This window comes from Trachypithecus francoisi, unplaced genomic scaffold, assembly GCF_009764315.1.
Source record: "Trachypithecus francoisi isolate TF-2019V2 unplaced genomic scaffold, Tfra_2.0 Lachesis_group12, whole genome shotgun sequence".
NCBI classification, from domain to species: domain Eukaryota; kingdom Metazoa; phylum Chordata; class Mammalia; order Primates; family Cercopithecidae; genus Trachypithecus; species Trachypithecus francoisi.
The window spans coordinates 75,888,614-75,908,693 of NW_022681457.1; the positions used below are offsets into that span (position 1 = coordinate 75,888,614).

The window sequence follows — 20,080 nt, forward strand, 5'->3', positions numbered from 1 at the left end:
GAAGATGCTGATTTTTTCTGAAAATTATAAAAAATTGTGAATACTCTCTCCAGAAAATTTACACAGTTTGTCTGTAGTATCAGAGGGTTCAGGAACCCCTTAATGGCCCTTCTGATATAGAGGCTCACAGAACATCAGAGCTGAAATGTTTCAAAACATTTCATCCGCAAGCTAATCCCTCCTCCAGATTTACAGATTGGAAAACTGATACCTAGAGGAGACTTGCCCCAAGCAAGTGCAGCTACTCAGAAACAGAGCTGAGGCCTGAAGCCAGGCCCATCAGAACTCCTCTCTTCCTTCTCTCTTCCCCGCCACTCCAAGATCCTGCTATGCAAATATTTACTTTGGTCTTCAGTCTCATTTTTAACTGGCATCCAGTTGAAGCTTCTAAAAATACATGTGAGACAAGCAGGAGCTGAGCATCTCTCAGAAAAGCAGAGCCCCCTCTCAGGTTGAGCTGCATCAAAGTCCCAGGCACTGCTGAGCTGTGGCCCAGCTGGGCAGGCACAACTGATTCCAAGAGCCAATTTTCAGAGCCATGGTCAACTGTCAGTGGGGAAAGGGAGGCACAGCTGGGAAATTGCTGGTGCCTGGATTGGAAGAGCAGGCGAATGAGGAAGCCGTGAGCCAAGTGATAGTGTGGGATCTGGAGAGAGAGATTAATTTCCCTCTTGAGTGAGAAGTGGGTCTGAGTTAGACAGACAAGCTATAAATACCAGCAGTCTTGGGCAAGTAGAGAAGGGAGAGGCATCTCGGGTATTGAGGTGTGCTAGAAATGGAGGGAGGACACTCTTCCCTGCCAAAGTAATGAGGAGGGTGGTTAGATAACAGTCTACCAGATTAATGCAGCCTGTGAGTGGGATCCCTCTCCCCTTCCCTGTCTCCAGGGATCCATTCAGGGATTACTTGTTTCCAAGTAGGGAAGCCAAGACCCTTCCCAGTCAAGATCCGGCCCACCTCTCTCATGTCACTTGCTGCATCTCCACCAGATACTGTACAACCGCTAGACCAGTGGTTCTCACCCACAGGTGCATTTGCCCCAGGGAATGTTTGGCAATGTTTGAAGACACGCTTGGTTGTCACAATGAGGTGGATGCTGCTGACATCTAGTGGGAGAAACCAGGGATGCTGCTAAACACCCTACAATGCACAGGCCTGTCCCCACAACACAGAATCTTTTAGCCAAACATGTCAATAGTACCTGGACTATAAACAGATTGAGAGCACAGCCATCCCTGTTTTGTTTACTCTACATAGCCAGTGTGAATGTTCTATATATCTATTACATGGCCCAGCACAGAAGAGGTGATTGATAACTTATCTGTTGAATGAATCAATGAGTAATAAATAATGAATGAGCATTGGCTCATGCCTGTAATCCTGGCACTTTGGGAGACTGAGGCGTACGGATCACAGGGTCAGGAGTTTGAGACCAGCCTGGTCAGCATGGCGAAACCTCGTCTCTACTAAAAACACAAAAATTAGCCAGGTGTGGTGGCACACACCTGCAGTTCCAGCTACTGGGGAGGCTGAGGCAGGAGAATCACTTGAACCCAGAAGGCAGAGGTTGCAGTGAGCCAAGATCGCGCCACTGCACTCTAGCCTATGTGACAGAGCAAGACTCCGTCTCAAAAATAAATGAATGAATGAAAAATAAAGAATGAATGAATGAGTGAATGAATAACAGCAACCTGCCTAATGTGGTCTAAAGTCCAAATATTCTCCAAGGTTATCCCATCCAGAATCAGGCACATTATAACTGAGGTCAGCTCTCCATCTGTTCTAGCCCACCAGCCTCTAACCTGGCTTCTCCTCAAAAGATCCCATTAGGGTGGTGGGCAGCACTGGACACCTGAATTGCCCCTCATCGGCTTGGTCAGAAAGGGTATCCCCTGCTCCAGGGAAACACTTTTCCCAGGGTAGAGCAGAGAGTGAGAATTAGAACTAGAGATCATCGAGTTCAACTGCCCGCCAATTTTACAGGAGAGGAAACCAAGGCACACAGAATGGAAGAAACCTACAAGGCGTTATACCGAACGTCCAGAAAACACAAAATTCTACAAATAGTTTCTTCATCTCTCCCTGCCTCTGTCTCTCTGTCCTTTTCTTTATCTCTCTCTCATCTTGATTTGTTTTAGTCTTGCTTTTTCTCCCTATCTTTGTTCATAGGCCTAACGTGCTAAATAATTCTGGAAACAAATGTGAACGTGACACATTCTTGTCCTTAAAGAGCTCATACTTTGTTGGAGATGACAGTTTCATATGTAGTAATGATAATAAAAAAGCTACTGCGTACCAGCATTGTACTGGGTACCTTGGATATATAATTTTTAATCAATACAATAATCCTGAGGTAGGAAGCATTATCTATTTTAGAGATGAGGAAACTAAGGCTCAGAGACAGTAAATAGCCTGCCCAGGTTCACACAGCTAAACATGTAGGAGCCAGGATTAAAACCCACGCTTTGTGGACTTTAAACCTGGCCTTCTAAATACACGCACAATGGAATACAGTGTCAGGAGATAAGGCTTAGACTAGCTTATGGAAGGCCATGAAAGCCAGATCTAAGCGTTTAAATCTTACCTTGGAGGTGACGGTGTAGGGTTGTAGGTCAGGAAGTGACAAGGTCAGCAACTGTGAGAACATCATTCTCAGCAATAATGGGGAGAAACCAGAAGCCAGAAGACCAATTAGGACGCTGAAGCAATAGTTCAGATAAGAGACAAGGATCCGAACAATGCAATAGCAGTGGAGGAAGGGGAGGAGCAGGTTTACTATGTTTAAGAGGTAAAGTAGGCAACATTGCCCTTGAGAGGCAACAAATAATGCCAGCAAAAAGCACTCTGAAATTAGACATATCTGGGTCTGAATGCTGGTAAATCCACTTGATGCTTGTGTAGGTCAGGTGGGGTGGATTTGCTGGAGCACCCAGCAAGGTGTCTTACACAGAGCCAGAATTCCACCCCTGACACCCAGCACCTTCGTCCTGGGTATGCCAGGACGCTTCATATACCAGCTCTTAGCTAAGCAGATGAACTCTCAGGCAGTGTGGAATAGGCTGAATAATGACCCCAAAGACATTCAGTTCCTGATCCCTAGAACCTATCAATAATACCTTATATAGAAACAAGGTCTTTGTAAATGTTATAGTTAAGACTCTTCGGATGGAAGGTTGAGACTATCCTGGATCATCTGGGTAGGTCCTAAATACCATCACATGTACTCCTAGAAGAGAGAGGCAGAGGGAGATCTGACATACACTAAAGAGGGAGGAGGCAATGTGACCATGGGGGCAGAGATGAAATGATGTGACCACAAGCAAGGAATGCCAGCAGCCACCAGAAACCAACTATTTCTCTGTTTTCTCCCCAGAGCCTGTGGAGGGAATGCAGGCCTGTGACACCTAGATTTTGGCCCCAGTGAAACTGATTTCTGACTTCTGGCCTCCAGAATTGAGAGAATAAATGTCTGTTGTTTTAAGCCACTAAGTGTGTGGTGATTTGTTACAGTGGCAATGGAAAACTAATTTCGAGCCTTATTCTTACCCCAAACTTTAATTCATTCCGTGATGAACTGGACACTCTTCCCACAATTTCCGTATAAGCATTCATCTCCAGCCTCCTCCGTGAAGTGAGCCTCTCAGGAAATACCTACTCTGTGGAATTGCATTTCGCCCATCAAAAAAGAGGCCTCACTTCCAGTCCCTGTCTGTGTCTCTCCACCTTCTTCTCTCGGTCCTTCTCAGTCTCTCACTGTTCCTGTCGCTATTTCAGTCGTACACATCTCATTTACAGTCTGTCCTCTGCGGCTGTGCTTCCCTGCATTTTTTCCTTTTGTCTCTTTCTATCTCGTCTTTTGCCTTTCTTTCCCCTCCCCCTCCCTTCTCCTATTGCCTACATTTGTATCTCTCACGCCTCTTTCAGTTTGATTCTTCCTTTTCTGTCATTTGCTCCGTTTTTCTCTCTCTGCCCCTCGCCCCATTTCTCCTCAGTTTTCAAGCCTGAGTCTCTCTCAGCCTCTCTGATTATCCTTCTCTCCTTATCTTCTTGCTTCATCCTGACCAGTTTCTCTGTATTTTTCTGTTGGTTTGCATCTCTTTCGCTTCTGGTCTCTGCCTCTGCAGCCTCTTTGTCTCTTCCTCTCTCCTGCTGTCTATCCCTGACTCTCTAATCCATCTCTCTCTCTCTTTCTCGCTTTCTCTCTTTCTCCATCTCCCTTTCCTCTCTCCCTCTCCTCTCCTTTACAGGTCTTCTTACCTAGGGGGTGCCTCTGGACTTGCCTGCAATGGGAAAGGACTCTGCAATTACATCGGCAGCCTCCACACTGCACTTCAGAGAAGGATTCATCTGTTTAGTCATGCACTTGTCCGACACTGTGGGAGGACTGGTAGGGAGGCAGAGACAAAAGATATTTCATTGTCACATTTTTCTTCTGGCTTTACCTAGAGGCTCCTAGGCAGGTGCCTCTTAATATTCTAGCAGCGCTGTCAGCCTTACCAAAGAAAATCACTTTTCCTTGGCCTATCCCTCTGCACAATTAATCTTCCCCCTTTAATGGTGATCATCTGTTGCTGGGAGGGGCAGGAGTTTGAGCAGAAAATGAATTCTAGGTGGGAGTTTCCAAACAGGGAGGAGGTAGGAGTTCAATTTTCTTATTTGGAAGCAGGATAATGGCAAGAAAAGACCTTTATGAGGACAGAGCTATGTCTGTTTTCTCTTTGTTGTATCCTAGCTCCTAGAACAGTGTCTGGCGCATAGAAACCACTTAATATGAATATATAAATGAACAAATAGGTTTCAATCCTCCTTGCACCAATACTTGATGTGACTCATCAGACAAGTGACTTCTGATTTTTCATCTGCAAAATAGGGATGGTAACCAGAGCTGCCATGGCCCACAAGTAGGGGGAAAGGAGAAGTGGGATATTGTGTCTGAGGAGTGGGGCAGAGCTCAGCACCCTTTAGTGCAGTCAGGCCAGCTGAGCTTGCTGAGGGTTCTAGAAGAGTTGCAGGGAGTGAGAAGTATGAAGAAGGCTTCAGAGATGAGTCCACAAGGGGAGGAGCAGGACAGGGAAGGGAGGCCACAGGCCAGACGGGAGGATGTGTGTGAGACTTGTCTCCGCCATAGCTGCTCTGGGAGGTGAAGAGGACCTGGACCTGCAGACAGAAAACAGCCATTGCCACGAAAGAGGTGTTCTTGACCCCACAAGGGAGGACTCATCCCTGAGGTTGATTATTATCCCCAGTTTGGGATTGGGTTGGATTTAGCAAGAGCCTAATTGTGAAATGTCTGGTCAGGGCTGTGTTTCAGATGAGGAGGATTAACTCCGCTCTGATGCTGGCCAGCGCCTTCACCTCTCCAAGCCCATCCCCACCCCACCTTCTCAAAGAGGCCTCTCTGAGCACTCTACTTAATGCTGTGATCTTGTCCTTGTCCCCAGCCCTCCCCTTACCGTATTCTTTATCTTTATTCCATAGCACTTACCATGTTCCAGCATTCTATATAATTTACCCATGTATTATTAGGTCTATAGCTTGTTTTCCATAGCTAGAATTTAAACTCCATAAAGACAGAGGTCTTTGTCAGTTTTGTTCACTGTATATGTCAAGTGTCTAAAATAACGGCACATGGTCAATTCTCCATATATATTTGTGAATGAAAGAATGAGGATGGGATTTCTCATAAGCTTATTGTATTGAGGGCTTTGCTTGAATATACCATGTTAACTGAAAAAGGACTCGAGAGACCACATTTACCCACAGAGAAGTGAGGCCCAGTGAAGGGAAATGGCCCAAGGTCGCATGGCTAGTTAATGATGAAAACCATGTTGGTCTCCTGATTCCCACTTGTGTGCACACTCAAGGCCCCAGATCTGAGGCCCTGAGACAGGAGAACAGAGGATCCTTCAGTTATTGCCATTCTCCTCAAGCCCTTGGGACACACTGAGAGCAGAGACGAAGAGGTGGAGAGCTGAGCAGAATGGAACACACTGCACAGTCAGCAAGAATTTGTAGCATGAATAATCCCAAAGAGCTGAAAATTCGGAAAAATTCCCATTTTCTGATTTTTTTTCCCATTTCTGATTCAGAACCTGGATACTTAATGTCTCATAGCTCAAACCCAACATGCTCCAAACTGGCCTCCTACTCTCTACCCTGAAGCTCTTCCTGCCTCATTCTTTCAAATGCCAGATCAGGGCACCCCATGGACCCAGCTGCTAAAGCCAAAGATGAAGGAGTCATCCTTCACTCCTTCCTCTCCTTTGGGCCCCACATCCAACCTGGCAGCAGGTCCTGTTGGCTCTTCCCACAAATACGTCTTCCCATCTCTACTGCCCCTGAACAGCCGGGGTCTCCCTTGTCCTCTCCTGGACCATTGCAGTCGTCCCTGGCTACTCTGCCTGCTTCCACTCTTGCCTTCTCTTTTAGTGCAGCAGTGACCTTTGAAATGAAATAAAAATAAGACCGTGTCACTTTCCTGCTTCAAACTCTTCAGTAGCTTCCCATTCACCAAGAAAGTCCAGACTCCTTAAGGTGGCCCAGAGGTCTTGGTGATCTAGCCCTTGCCCATCACCCTCCACCAGCCCTCTTCCAGTTTCTGTCTCTCACCCGAGGACCCTGCCCAGACACCCTTCCCTTTTCATAGGTACCGCTGCAGTCACTGTTCACTCCCAGTTCATATCTCCTCCTCAGAGAGGCCTTCCCACGCCTGCATTATCCGCAGGTACAGACTCTGTGCATTTTCTTCATAGTACTATATTAAGTGCAATATGTGTGTGTGTGGTTTTTATGGTTTGTTTGTTTTACTACCTCGCTATTTGTCTCTGCTTCTAGACTTAACCATTGTCTTGGTTTTGTCTTCTTTTGTTTTTAACCATAGTATACCCTGAGACTTCCAAAAAGCCTGAACATAATAAACATAGTAGATGATCAGTAAATATACATTGAGTAAATGAGTGACAAATACAACCCATATATGTTCGTTGGCTTTTATTGCCTACAGAATAGAAGTTTAAGTTTCTTAACTTGACATTCAAAGCCTTCACTCACTTGTCTCTAGCCTAATATTTCAGCATCACATTCCACTTTACATGTTTTGCTACATGGGCCCTCAGACCCTTTTCTGTGTTATTTCAGGTCATGTGCCTGGCCACACTCCATTTCTCTGCTGATACTTGGCTTTCTCTTCCTCCCACTTTAAGACCTGTCTTTGTCCTTCAAATCTTTGTTATATGTGCACCTCCATGAAGCTTTTCACAATTCCTCCATTTGGAATTCAATCTCCTTCCACACATCCACAGAATTTTGTGTTTGAATTTATGATTACACTCAAGAAAGGAAACAACATATGCACACTGTTAGAAGACACTGAAGTTCATATGCTACCTTTGTTACATTCACGCCATGAGACTGAATTAGTTATGCAAACTCTCTTGTTTTCAGTGTCGTCATCTGTGAAATATATGTAGAATTGTACTTTGACTTTGCAGGGCTTTGGTGAGGATTGGTGATAGTAACTACACTGTATGCATTGTGGAGTAAACTTTAAAAAAAAATAGTTCCTGCTTTTCTGAAGATGACAGTGCAACAGCCTCTCAGGTAATATAGTTAACTGGAACATGTCAGTTTCCTTCTCTAGGCTATAAAGTGTATTTGTCTAATTTTCCTTTAACCTCAATTCCTGTCCTCTTCATAGCAGTATATACATGGGAGGAGCCCAACAAACATTTGAATGGATGCGTGAAGGAATGAGTGAATGAATGAGAATGAACAGTAAATGTTCAAACCTTCATTACCTGTTGAAGGATCCCATTAAATAGGAGGCTGGGGATACTTACACCTGCCCTTTTTTTCAAAAGAGCTCTGTATGAAAGTCACAGAATCAGTCCAAGTTTTGGACAATCCCAGCTAAATTCTCCTGGTTTATTGCTTTAAGTGTCTTGATTCCATCTTCCCCATGTGGCTGGCTATACCCTGCCATTTTTGAGAAACAGATCAATGACCTACATAGGAACCAGAAAATGATGAGTTTTTAACTTACAGACCATCTTGAGATTTTTGTTTATAATGAATAGTTGGGAGTTTTCACCCCCAATTTTTTATCTCTTAATTCTACAATACAGTGGAAAGCATTCCAGCCAAGAGAATTATTGCCTCTCTTGCCTGGATTTTAAATCTTTGTTCAAAGACAGCTTGTTTTAATTGAAAATGTTCAATCAATCCCTCCTCTCCTCCTGCCCATGTCCTATTTCTTGACTCAAACAGGGCCACTGCAGTAAATAATCTAGAGTGAGACTTTCAGGGTTAGGGAATATGTAATAGGGTTAGAGGGGGAAGGGAAGGAGAGTTGTCCCAGACAATGCCCATCTTTAAAACACTGGTTTCTAAACAGATCCTGTCCAAAATGATCAATACCTTACAGTGGCACGTTTTGCTGGAACAGCCCTTCTCCTTTCCCTAGCAGAGTTGTAGAGGATTGATTTACAAAGCTACTTCCTACAGTTGCTTTAAGTCTGGCTCTCAGTATTGGTTGGTGAGAAAGGGATCAGGTTTCTCTCTTCCTCATTCATTCATTCATTCATCCAACCCCCATGTTATTCATCAACTAGGTGCAGTCACACTCTTCATCCTAACAACACTGCGAGCAGGAAACTGCAACTCAGGAAAATGAAATGGCTCATGCAAGGTCACACAGTGTTCTAGTTCTCTAGTTCTACATTAGAAAATCTCCCCAAAACTTAGCGGCTTAAAACAATAGCTATTTTCCTATGTTCTTTGTGGGTCAGAAATTTGAGGAGGCCTCAGCTGGTTGGTTCTAGCTTACAGAGTGGTGTGTTGCAGTCAGACAATGGCTGGAGATGGAACAGTAGGGTGCTGGAGGAGCTGTAGGCTGGCTGGGAATCTCTCTCCCTTCTCTTTCTATAGTCTCAGGGTCTCAGGGCAGTCAGACTGCTCACATGGAGGCTCAGGACCCCAGCTTGAGAATTTCAGCGAGCAAGGACAAGTTACTTCACCTTTTCTGGCCTTGCCTCAGAAATCCCACTATTTCACCTCTCTCACTTCTGCCATTTTTTTGTTTACAAACAAGTACCAAGCCCATTCAAATTCAAGGGAAGGGTATACTCTCAGAGGAAGGAGTGGCAAGGTCATGTACTATAATAACATGGGAGATTGGAGATACTCTTGCAGGCATCTTTGGAAAATACAATCTGCCATACACAGCATGTGGCAGAGCCAGGATTTGGATTAAATACATCTGCCTCAAAAACGTTTGCTGCAATCTTTTAGCTCAATCCACAGGAACCTCTGCTTTCCTCTGTGCTCTGTAGCTCTTACTGCTGGTGCACACACCCACGATTTGGTTTCCTCCAGCCAGCTGGAGACTGGCCGGGTGAAAGCTGGGTGAGACGGCCTCCAGAGTCTGCTGCTCAGAGAGGTCATGCCCAATGCCAGCTTGTGAACTTTTTAGACAAGAGGACAGAGAAGGTCAGTCACATCCAGAGGAAGAAAGCAGGTGGCAGCCCCAGAGCCCAGCAAGCCTGCAGTACATTTCACTGTCATAAACAGCTTGTCTGGTGTTTTTCCTTCTCCCATCAGGCACTGGCCTGGGATGACTCAGGCTTTGACAGAAAAGGTGTCTTCAAATCAGGAAATGGGCCAGGATAGTGGAAAGCTCATGGTTCTGGAGTCAAACCTGCCTAGGTTTGAGTCCTGACAGTGCCATTACCAGTTATGTGGCCTTGGACAAATTCCTTAACCTCCCATAGCAAAAAAGAGATAAAATAGCCTTCATTACTGGATTGTTTTGAAAATTAAAATGCACTTTTAGGCAAAGCAGCCAGTGCAGTGCCTGGCACATAGTAGGTGCTCTGTAAACGCTAGGTTTCATGTTCTAGGCCATGTCCAACCCCAGCTTGGGGACTTCTTGAAGAAGAACTCACTGAGAACTCACTTGCCTATTTCTCAAACACTTGTCTATCTCCATGGTCCTGGATGGAGTAATGGCCCAGAAGACCTGGCCCAGCCCCAGACAGCACTGAAGGAAGGCCTGTGGCAACTGCCCAACAGTCCTGCAAATGCAAGCAACTGCATATTTTCTTCCCACTCCACTTTGTCCTTTTCACTGTGACCTACCAAGACCCCTCCCACCAAACACTCCTCTCACACAAGCCCTGACACACTGGAGGCTTCCAAATATGCTTGTTGGATGGATGGATGGATAGATGGATGCATGGTAAATCATTTCTGCACTGTTGCTCACTCTGTGTTTTCTCCCCGAAATACCCCTTCAGTTGTCCTGCCTTTATAGACCAGCCAAGAATGGTCCTTCTTCACTGATCCCCTAGGACCAACCTCAGGTTCCTCCTCCTCTACGTATTACCCTGCATGCCCCCCTCACCTGAGTCAGGGATGTGAGTCTTGTTTCTCAGTAGGTGGAGGGTACCCTACCATGTGTTAGGCAAGAGAGACACAGAAGTGAATATGGAATGGTGCAGGTGCTGGAGAGGTAGTTTGGGAAGGAAGATAAACACATGCAGCCAGAGTACTCATTTTCAGTCCCAGCTCTTCATTAGGTGTCCAACATTTTGGGAAATCACTTATCTTCTCTGAAAAGTGGGAATAATATACCTAATTCATTGGGTTATTGTGAGAATTGAATGAGTCAATATACATAAGGCACTTAAAAGATTGCACAGCACCAAAGACTTCGTGACTGAAACACCAAAAGCAATGGCAACAAAAGCCAAAATTGACAAATGGAATCTAATTAAACTAAAGAGCTTCTGCAGAGCAAAAGAAACTACCATCAGAGTGAACAGACAACCTATAGAATGGAAGAACATTTTTGCAATCTCTCCATCTGACAAAGGGCTAATATCCAGAATCTACAAGGAACTTAAACAAATTTACAAGAAAAAAAACAAACAACCCCATCAAAAAGTGAGCAAAGGATATGAACAGACACTTGTCAAAAGAAGAAATTTACGCGGCCAACAAACATATGAAAAAAAGCTCATCATCACTGGTCATTAGAGAAACACAAATCGAAACCACAATGAGATGCCATCTCACGCCAGTTAGAATGGCGGTAATTAAAAAGTCAGGAAACAACAGATGGTGGAGAGGATGTGAAGAAACAGGAGCACTTTTACACTGTTGGTGGGAGTGTAAATTACAACCATTGTGGAAGACAGTGGGGCAATTCCTCAAGGATCTAGAACTAGAAATACCATTTGATCCAGCAATTGTATTACTGGGTATATACCCAAAGGACTATAAATCATTCTACTATAAAGACACACACACATGTATGTTTATTGTAGCACTATTCACAATAGAAAAGACTTGGAACCAACCCAAATGCCCATCAATGATAGACTGGATAAAGCAAATGTGGCACATATACACCATGGAATACTATGCAGACATAAAAAAGAATGAGTTAATGTCCTTTGCAGGGACATGGATGAAACTGGAACCATCATTCTCAGCAAACTAACACAGAGACAGAAAAGCAAACACCACATGTTCTCGCTCACAAGTGGGAGTTGAACAATGAGAACACATGGACACAGGGAGGAGAACAACACACACGGGGGCCAGAGAGGGGGTTGAGGGCTGGGGAAGGGTAGCATTAGGAGAAATACCTAATGCAGATGATGGGTTGATGGGCGCAGCAAACCACCGTGGCACGTGTATACCTATGTAACAAACTTGCACATTCTGCATGTATATCCCAGAACTTAAAGTATATTTTAAAAAAAGATTGCCTAGCACATATTAAACATTATATGAGTATTAGCTATTATTTATTTATTTGTTTGTTTGTTTTTATTGTTTTTGGAGATGGAGTTTCACTCTTGTTGCCCAGGCTGGAGTGCAATCTTGGCTCACTGCAACCTCCGCCTCTTAGGTCAAGCGAGTCTCCTGCCTCAGCCTCCCCAGTAGCTGGGATTACAGGCATGCGCCACCACACCCAGCTAATTTTGTATTTAGTAGAGATGGGATTTCGCCATGTTGGTCAGGTTACCTCAGGTGATCCACCCACTTCAGCCTCCCAAAGTGCTGAGATTACAGGCATGAGCCACCGCACCCAGCCAGCTATGATTTGTTAATTCAACAAATATATATTTCATACTTATTGTCAGATGAGTACATGGGTATTTAGGTGATGAATAAGACAGATATGACCTCTGCCTCATAGAGCTTGCCCACTAAAAGGGGCTATTGAAAAGAAGAGACAGGTAAAATACAGTATGATTAGTGCTCTGGTTGGTGCAGGCTAGGAAGAAGAGGTTGTGGGAAAACCTAGGAGAGACTCCTGTCCCAGCAAGGGTAGCCAAGGAAGACTTATCCAGTAGAGTGACAACTGAATTGAGTTCTTGAAGCTGAGAAGGAGTGGGCCCTGGAAGGCACGTGAAGGGAGGAAGAGTGGTCTGGAAACATGGCATGTATGGGGCACAGGCCTGGAGGCAGAAGAAGCTCAGTGTTTCTGGAATGTGAAGGGCAAGGGGAGTAGGTGGGAGGTAGCAAGCATAATGTTGAGAAAATAATCAGGGACCTGACTATGAACAGTACTGTAAATCATGCTCAGAGATTTGGACTTTGAAGGCAGCTGAGAACCACTGAAGGGTTTTACTCAGCTGAGTGACATACTCAGAGCTGCATTGCAGAATCCCCCTGGCTGCACTGTAGAAAATGGACCAGAGGGGGGCAATTCTGTGGCAGGGAAACTAGTTAGGACAGGATGACAGCAATCTAGGAGAGAGATGATGCTGGCCTATTCTAGGGGGGTGGAAAGAAGTGAAAACATTCAAGAGATGGGAGGTGTCTTGGAGAAGGGTTAGTGACAGCTTGGATGTTCAGAGCTAAGAGATGAGGGAGAAGGAATGGCTAAGGATTAAGCTGAGTAAACACATAATTCCCATGCTGTGAGATAAGTGATAAGTGCTTTGTAAGAAGCCAGCTCAGGAGTCATGAAAATGTGGGACAAGGGCACCAATCACAGTTCTGGGAAGAGAGAAGAATATCCTGGAGGGCTCTAATAAAGAGATCACCTCATTAGAGAAGTAAGGGGTATGAATTAGCTGAGGAGAAGGCAGGAGCGGGTAGGGAGGAACTTCAGCGGAGGAAATAACATGTATGAAGCCCAGAGATGTGAGCTATAATGCACAGAGAAGATATTCTGTTGTTGAATAATGATTGTTGTACTCATTCATATTAAGGTGTTAATGGTCAATATGAAATTGACCCTTCCCCAAGAAGTTTGTGCTTTTACCATCACAAATCGTTACCAGAAAGATTCATTGTTGGAGGAATTTCAAGGTGCAGTGGGAACATGATTTAGGGTCACAGGGTTTTACCATTGATGCCTGAGCCCTAAGGGTCAAGCAGGCACTGGTCTATATACAACAAATGTCTCTTGCCCTTGGAGTTTTTGCTTACCTGGCTCCATCCTGAGCCACCTGAGGCTAGACCAGAGCAGCCCAGTGATTTCCAAAGGGCTATACCCTGAAAGCTATGAGCACAGGCTTTGGGGTAAGACTGCCTAGACTCATATCCTGGCTCCTTCTTTTCCCAGTTTTGTGACCTTAGGCAAATTACTTCACTGCGATGCACCTCAGTTTTCTTATCTATAAAATTAGGATAATAAGAGTGATTATCATTTAAGGTTTTTCAAGGATCAAAAAAGAGAGCACATACAAAAAGCTTAGCACAATGAGTGGTGTAACTGTTTTCATTACTGTTAATATTTTTATTAGTAGTCCTCTTTTCACTCTGTCTCAATCTCTTTTCAAAGTTGCTCCTTAACGCACACACCTGCAGATATGAAGCTGGGGCGGAACGTGGCACGAACCTTTTTGGACTATTATCGGCTGAATCCCATGGTTGAAAAGGTGGCAATTCCCATGCCGAGACTGCGGTAAGTGGCAGAGCAGAGAGGTTTGGGCTTGAGTTCTGCTCCACTGGCTGTATTCAGGGGCAACTTCCCTTACTTAGCCTCTTGCTGACACTCAGCATCCCATCTGTGCAGCAGGAAAGATAATCCTGGCCCTGCCACAGAGATTTTATGGGGCATAAGAGCATATTTCCCGAGCATAAAGAAAGTATCATTAAGAGGTCAGACAGTGAGGGCAAGGTCACATTCCTGGTTCTAACTTGGGAATCCACAGGGATGGGGCTTGCTGGGGAGCTGGGTTCAGTCATTGTTCTAAATTAATTTGGGTGTTTCTATGCACTACCTCTCCTGATACCTCATCCTCTGAGGTTCCTATATGAATTTCTCTGATCCTTCAGTTTCCTCGTCTATAAAGTGAGGACAGCAGTCCTCACATACATGATTATTATGAGATATGTGTTAAAGCACCCAGCACAGTGCTATCAGTACATGATAGTCTCCTTCCCTCAAGATATAAAGGTTTGGGCTGGAGAGGACACACTCTTGAGAAGTTCTACCTTGGGTCCTCTTCTGGGGCCAACTTGCAGGGCCATGGAGGAGAGAAGGTCAGGAGGTGAGCCTCCATCCTGTCTGAGGACTTGGCCAGAGCCTGAAGCACTGGGCACTTCCATGACTACTGGCTGTGAACCCAGCTAGCATAAGGACAGTGACATCACATGGCATCTGGAATGTACTGGCCCTGCCCCACCTCTTAGACTCACTTCCCACTCCCTCAGTGGTCCATCCTACTTGAAGGACATGACAATGCCCAACTCCTGGCTCCTGCCAGACCATTCTTTCCACTGACCTTTGCCATGACCTTGCTCATGTATGTGGATGCCTCAGGGCCTTTTTACTGATGCACCTTCCTCCCTACCCTGTTATTAATAAAAACAATATAAATCACTGTTACTTATTGTACAGAGTACTTTGTGTACATTGTATTATTTATTCCTCATAGACATTATATTCCCCATCTTACAAATAAGGAAAAGGAGACTCAGAAAGACAATGAGAAGATGTCAGATGCCCGAGGACAAAGAGTTTTTGGGAGAGCCAGGGTTTGATCCTAGGCTTTTATTATTTGAAAGCCAAATTGAAGTCTAGCTAAGGTTCACCTCAAGTAGAAGTTCGTCAGCATGGATTCAAATTCTGTCTCGGACTTATGTGAGTTATAGGATCTTAGGCAAGTTTCTTGGCCTCTTGAAGCTTTTCTCTGCTTACCTATGAATGGGGCTAATAACAATGACATCTAAATATGGTTTTGTAGAATGGATACAAGCTTAGCACAGTGCCCAGCAGCTGGTAGATGCTCAATAAATGTTTTCATGTCCTCCAGTCCCAGATTTTCAACCAGCTCATCAAAACCTAGGGCAAGTCCTTTGACTTGTTTGGTTGGGTGATGTCTCAGGGCCTATGTTCCACAATGCTATGAGTCATACATCTCTGAGCTCCATGTCATAGCGTCTTCATGACAAGATATTCTGATACCCTGTCTCAGATTGTTTCTAAATCATCTGCGGTCTTTGTGCCCCCGCCCCCATCATGCATGGCATATTAGAAACTCTTGCAGGAGAATCACGTCTATTTCTTGTGCCCCTGAAGTGCCTGTCCTGCATTGTGCATACATGCATGTATACATTCATTCATTCACTCAGGAAAAGCAACACTTTATACCAGGCTCCTGACAGGAAAGAAGTGCTGGGATGATTGGCTGATTAAAGTATGACCCCTACCTCTGAGGAGTTCACCTCTAGAGGAAGGTGCTCAGTTCATTCTTAGAAGTCATTCTTGATTGTTTAAAGTTCTTAAACATTTAAAGCTTTATGAAACTCAAAAGAATTCTTAGAATCTCATTTACAAGTTAATTTGGGGATTGTCTCTTTCAGGTCCTCTGCCTAAATAAAATTATCTTCATCCTTAATCATTTTTTTCTTGCATGTTGCATTGTCATATACCAATGAAATGGTGCTGACACTCAAGGAGACCTTAGTGATCCTCTAGTCTCTCTTTATGATACAGATGAGAACATGGGGGCTTAGGGAGCAGAAGGAGCTGGTAAAAGTCATGTGGTCAGAGCCGGGACTGGAGCACAGGCCCTCACCCTGCAGTGCAGTGTGTTCAGTGTCTACCAGTGAAGAGTTCCTGGAGATGGGAGAGGATGGAACCCTGACACAGATCTAAAGGACACAGGGGAGATCTCAGGGCCCAGAGTTTAACTGTTCATGGCACTTCCTTGCCTTGAGCTTTGGAGCCCTCTTCAGAAAAGATCTAGAGAGCTCCTTCCTTATGAGTTCAGAGTTTTGAGGACTTGAGCTAAATGCACCCACCCTTAAATTAAGAAAAAAATTAATAACCTCCTCCCTATGCACACACCTCTGCCTCATCAAACTGTAAGTACCACTTAGCTCTAGATTGGTCAGTAATCCTTTAAAAATGAATTCCCAGCAGGGTACAAGACTCTGAGCTCTAATTTGGGTTTTAAATACTTCCCCTTTTTTGTATTATTTTCCACCCAAGCATCAAATAGCTTAAGTGAAAGAGCAGTTCTGGCTTCAAAGGAAAATTACATGTTTTGACTCAACATTAATCTTTGTTTTCTCCCATCTCCATGGATAATTACAATATGTCACTTTCTGCTCACATGCTGGCGGAAGCCTGCCAGCATCATTGGATACTGGGCCACCCTTCAGATAGGGTCCCTCAGGAGGGGCAGCAATGTGGGCACAAGAGCTCAGGCTCAGGGGCATGGCATTGATGACCAAAGCTGAGGCCCCACATTTTGTTTCGCACACAGTGGTACAGTCGTAAGCCCAAACTGCTCCAGCAAAGAGGATAAAATCAGACAGGAAGAAGGAACAGGGCAGGTGTGCTTCTGTAGGTAAACAGAGCATGAGTGTGGCCTCTGAGCAAGAGGTGGACTCAGGCTCATTCACAGGCTGGGGGGGCTGGCTCCAGGGAGAGGTTATGATGGCTGTATGTGTGTGTAAGGGGGCTTATCAGCTCCTCAACATACTGGAGCCCACTATGTGCCAGTCCTCGTGCCAACTGCTAGAGGATTATAAATAGTCCCTGCCCATTGTGAGCTCAGATTTGTGGAGGATGAAGGCAAGTACAAATATAAAGATAACAAACAATACTGAAAAGTGTATAAGTACTCAACTATGTATCAGATTATGCCTTCTCTCAAAAACCTCCCATGGCTCCCCATTACTTTTAGGGTAATGTTTCAACTCTTCTTGCTATTCAAGACCTTGGCCTACATTTTAAACTTCATTTCCTACTTTCTACCACCCCTCCACCCCCGTGAGCACCCTGTCTATCCCACCTGATTTCTATCACCTTGTGCCTTATGCTTCAGCCCAAACAAATTAGCTGTTTTCTTGCCTTCATGTCTCTGTACATCCTTTTTCCTCTTGCTGGAATGAGCTCCCTTTCTGCTTGTAGATGGTGAGCTCCTAATTATCATTCAAAACTCAGTTCAAATATCACACCTTCTGTTTCCTTGTCTGTGTTCTCCACCTGAGATAGAGCTGCTTCCTCTCTGCTGAGCTCCTAACTGTGTTTTGTACATACCTCTAGCATGGTGTGTCCTGTGGTGTATTGTCATGGCTTCTATGCATGTCTGGCTTCTCTGCTAGCTTCAGTGTCTTCAGTCTTACTTACTTCTGTATCCTTAGTGCATGGTGCAGGGCCTAGCATAGATTAAATTCTAAATAATTCATGAGTGCTATTGAGCTGTGGTAGAACTGAGAAAGCCCCTAGAATTATCCACTTTGACCCCTTCACACTAAAGAAAAGTTAGACCCAAGCAGAAGTTCCTCTCCTACAAAATCTGGCAAGTATTTTGTAGCAGGCAGGCATGTCCCAAGAAAGCTTCAGAGAGGAAGTGGCACTTGAACTTGGCTTTAACAGACATGTGGAATTTTGACTGATGAAATAGAAAGGGGAGAGAGGGTATTCCATGTTGGGGAATAGAGTAGAGAACAGCCAGAAGCAGGACCTAACAAGACACATTCCAAGGCAACGTGTTGTAGGAAGTCAGGGACCCTGAATGGAGGGACCAGCTGAAACCATGGCAGAAGAACATAAATTGTGAAGATTTCATGGACATTTATTAGTTCCCCAAATCAATGCTTTTATAATTTCGTATGCCTGTCTTTACTGCAATCTCTGACCATAAATTGTGAAGATTTTATGGACATTTATCACTTCCCCAATCAATATTCTTGTGATTTCCTATGCCTGTCTTTACTTTAATCTCTTAATCCCATCATCTTCATAAGCTGAGGATGTATGTCACCTCAGGACCCTGTGATGATTGCATTAACCGCACAAATTGTTTAAACAATATGAAATCTGGGCACCTTGAAAAAAGAACAGGATAACAGTGATGTTCAGGGAACAAGGGAGCTAACCATTAAGTCTGGCTGCCTGGGAGCTGGGTGGAACAGAGCCATATTTCTCTTCTTTCAAAAGCAAATAGGAGATATATTGCTGAATTCTTTTTCTCAGCAAGGAACATCCCTGAGAAAGAGAATGCATTCCTAGGGGTAGGTCTCTAAAATGACCACTCTGAGAATGTCTGTCTTTTATGGTTGTAGATAAGGGATGAAATAAGCCCTGGTCTCCCAGTAGCACTCCCAGGCCTATTAGGATGAGGAAATTCTCGCCTAATAAATTTTGGTCAGACTGATTGTCTGCTCTCAAACCCTGTCTCCTGATAAGATGTTATCAATGACAATGCGTGCCCGAAACTTCATTAGCAATTTTAATTTTGCCCCGGTCCTGTGATCTCACCCTGCCTCCATTTGCCTTGTGATATTTTATTACCTTGTGAAGCATGTGATCTCTGTGACCCACACCCTATTCGTACACTCTCTCCCCTTTTGAAAATCACTAATAAAAACTTGTTGGTTTTGTGGCTTGGGGGGCATCACGGAACCTGCTGACGTGATGTCTCCCTCGGACACCCAGCTTTAAAATTTCTCTCTTTTGTACTCTTTCCCTTTATTTCTCAGACTGGCTGACACTTAGGGAAAGCAGAAAAGGACTCACATTGAATTATTAGGGGTGGCTTCCCCCGATATCTAGGGCCTAAACAATTTGTACAGTTAACGCAATCATCACAGGGTCCTGAGGCAACATACATCCTCAGCTGCTTACAAAGATGATGGGATTAAGAGATTAAAGACAGGCATAGGAAGTCACAAGAATATTGATCGGAGAAGTGATAAATGTCCATGAAATCTTCACAATTTATGGTCAGAGATTGCAGTAAAGACAGGCATAAGAAATTATAAAAGTATTAATTTGGGGAACTAATAAATGTCCATGAAACCTTCACAATTTATGTTCTTCTGCCATGGCTTCAGCTGGTCCCTCTGTTCAGGGTCCCTGACTTCCCACAACAGCAATGACAAGGCCAGAATGTTTAGAGTAAATGATATGGTGAAGATAAGACCGAAAGTTCATTTCTAGTCATCAAATATTCCTCAAGCACTTACCCCATACCAGACCTGCACTTGGCTCAGGAATTATAGAGAAAAAGCATACACATCAAACTTATCATCTCATAAGAGAAAGAGATGAACAAAGAACCACCTAGAAAATGGCAGGCGGAGGAACGATGAGATGTACAAAGTGCTACAAAGGCCTAGGGATGGGGGAAGCTTATTTTTTGGGAATTTGTCTTCCCAAAGGAAGTGGGGCTCTTCCTCTACCTCTTTAGAGGTAGGGAAGAGAACAGCCTCTGCAGAGGCCTAAAGGTATGGGATGTTTTGCCTTCCAGTGGCTCCTTGCACTCTCTGTGTCCCCATCTTTGGTTGATGGCTTTTTGCCTTCCTAGCTCACCCTTCCTAAGTCTTTCTGCACATTCACAGTCCTCTCTAGCCTCTGCACAACTTGTCCCCTTGCCACCATCCCCCCATGGCTGCCCCAACTATGACCAAACCTGGGCCTGCCTCCTCTTTTTTCCCGTAAAAATATACTTACGTCCTGTGCTCCGTTTGGGTGTTAAGAACAACATCCTTCAATGACAGATGAATAGCACCTTGTAATTTACAAAGCTCTTCCTCAACCTCCGTTTACCAGGGCCTATGAGGCAGGAAGGACATGAATTTTTCTCCTATTTTAGAAATA

The 20,080-nt window shown here is 44.5% G+C and overlaps 1 protein-coding gene and 1 long non-coding RNA gene across 3 annotated transcripts in view; one reads left to right on the plus strand and one right to left on the minus strand.

Moving 5' to 3' along the window:
* AGBL4 (ATP/GTP binding protein like 4) overlaps positions 1–20,080 on the plus strand; it is a 1,514,939-nt gene that overhangs the window by 1,482,110 nt on the left and 12,749 nt on the right. For both annotated transcript variants that reach the window (XM_033226452.1, XM_033226454.1), the window contains exon 12: positions 13,828–13,924. In XM_033226452.1, coding sequence (XP_033082343.1) covers positions 13,828–13,924 — 97 coding nt within the window. The remainder of the gene's footprint in view (positions 1–13,827; positions 13,925–20,080) is intronic.
* The window catches only part of LOC117092619, an 83,064-nt gene that overhangs the window by 4,436 nt on the left and 58,548 nt on the right, over positions 1–20,080 (minus strand). The gene's annotated exons all lie outside the window — the stretch shown is intronic.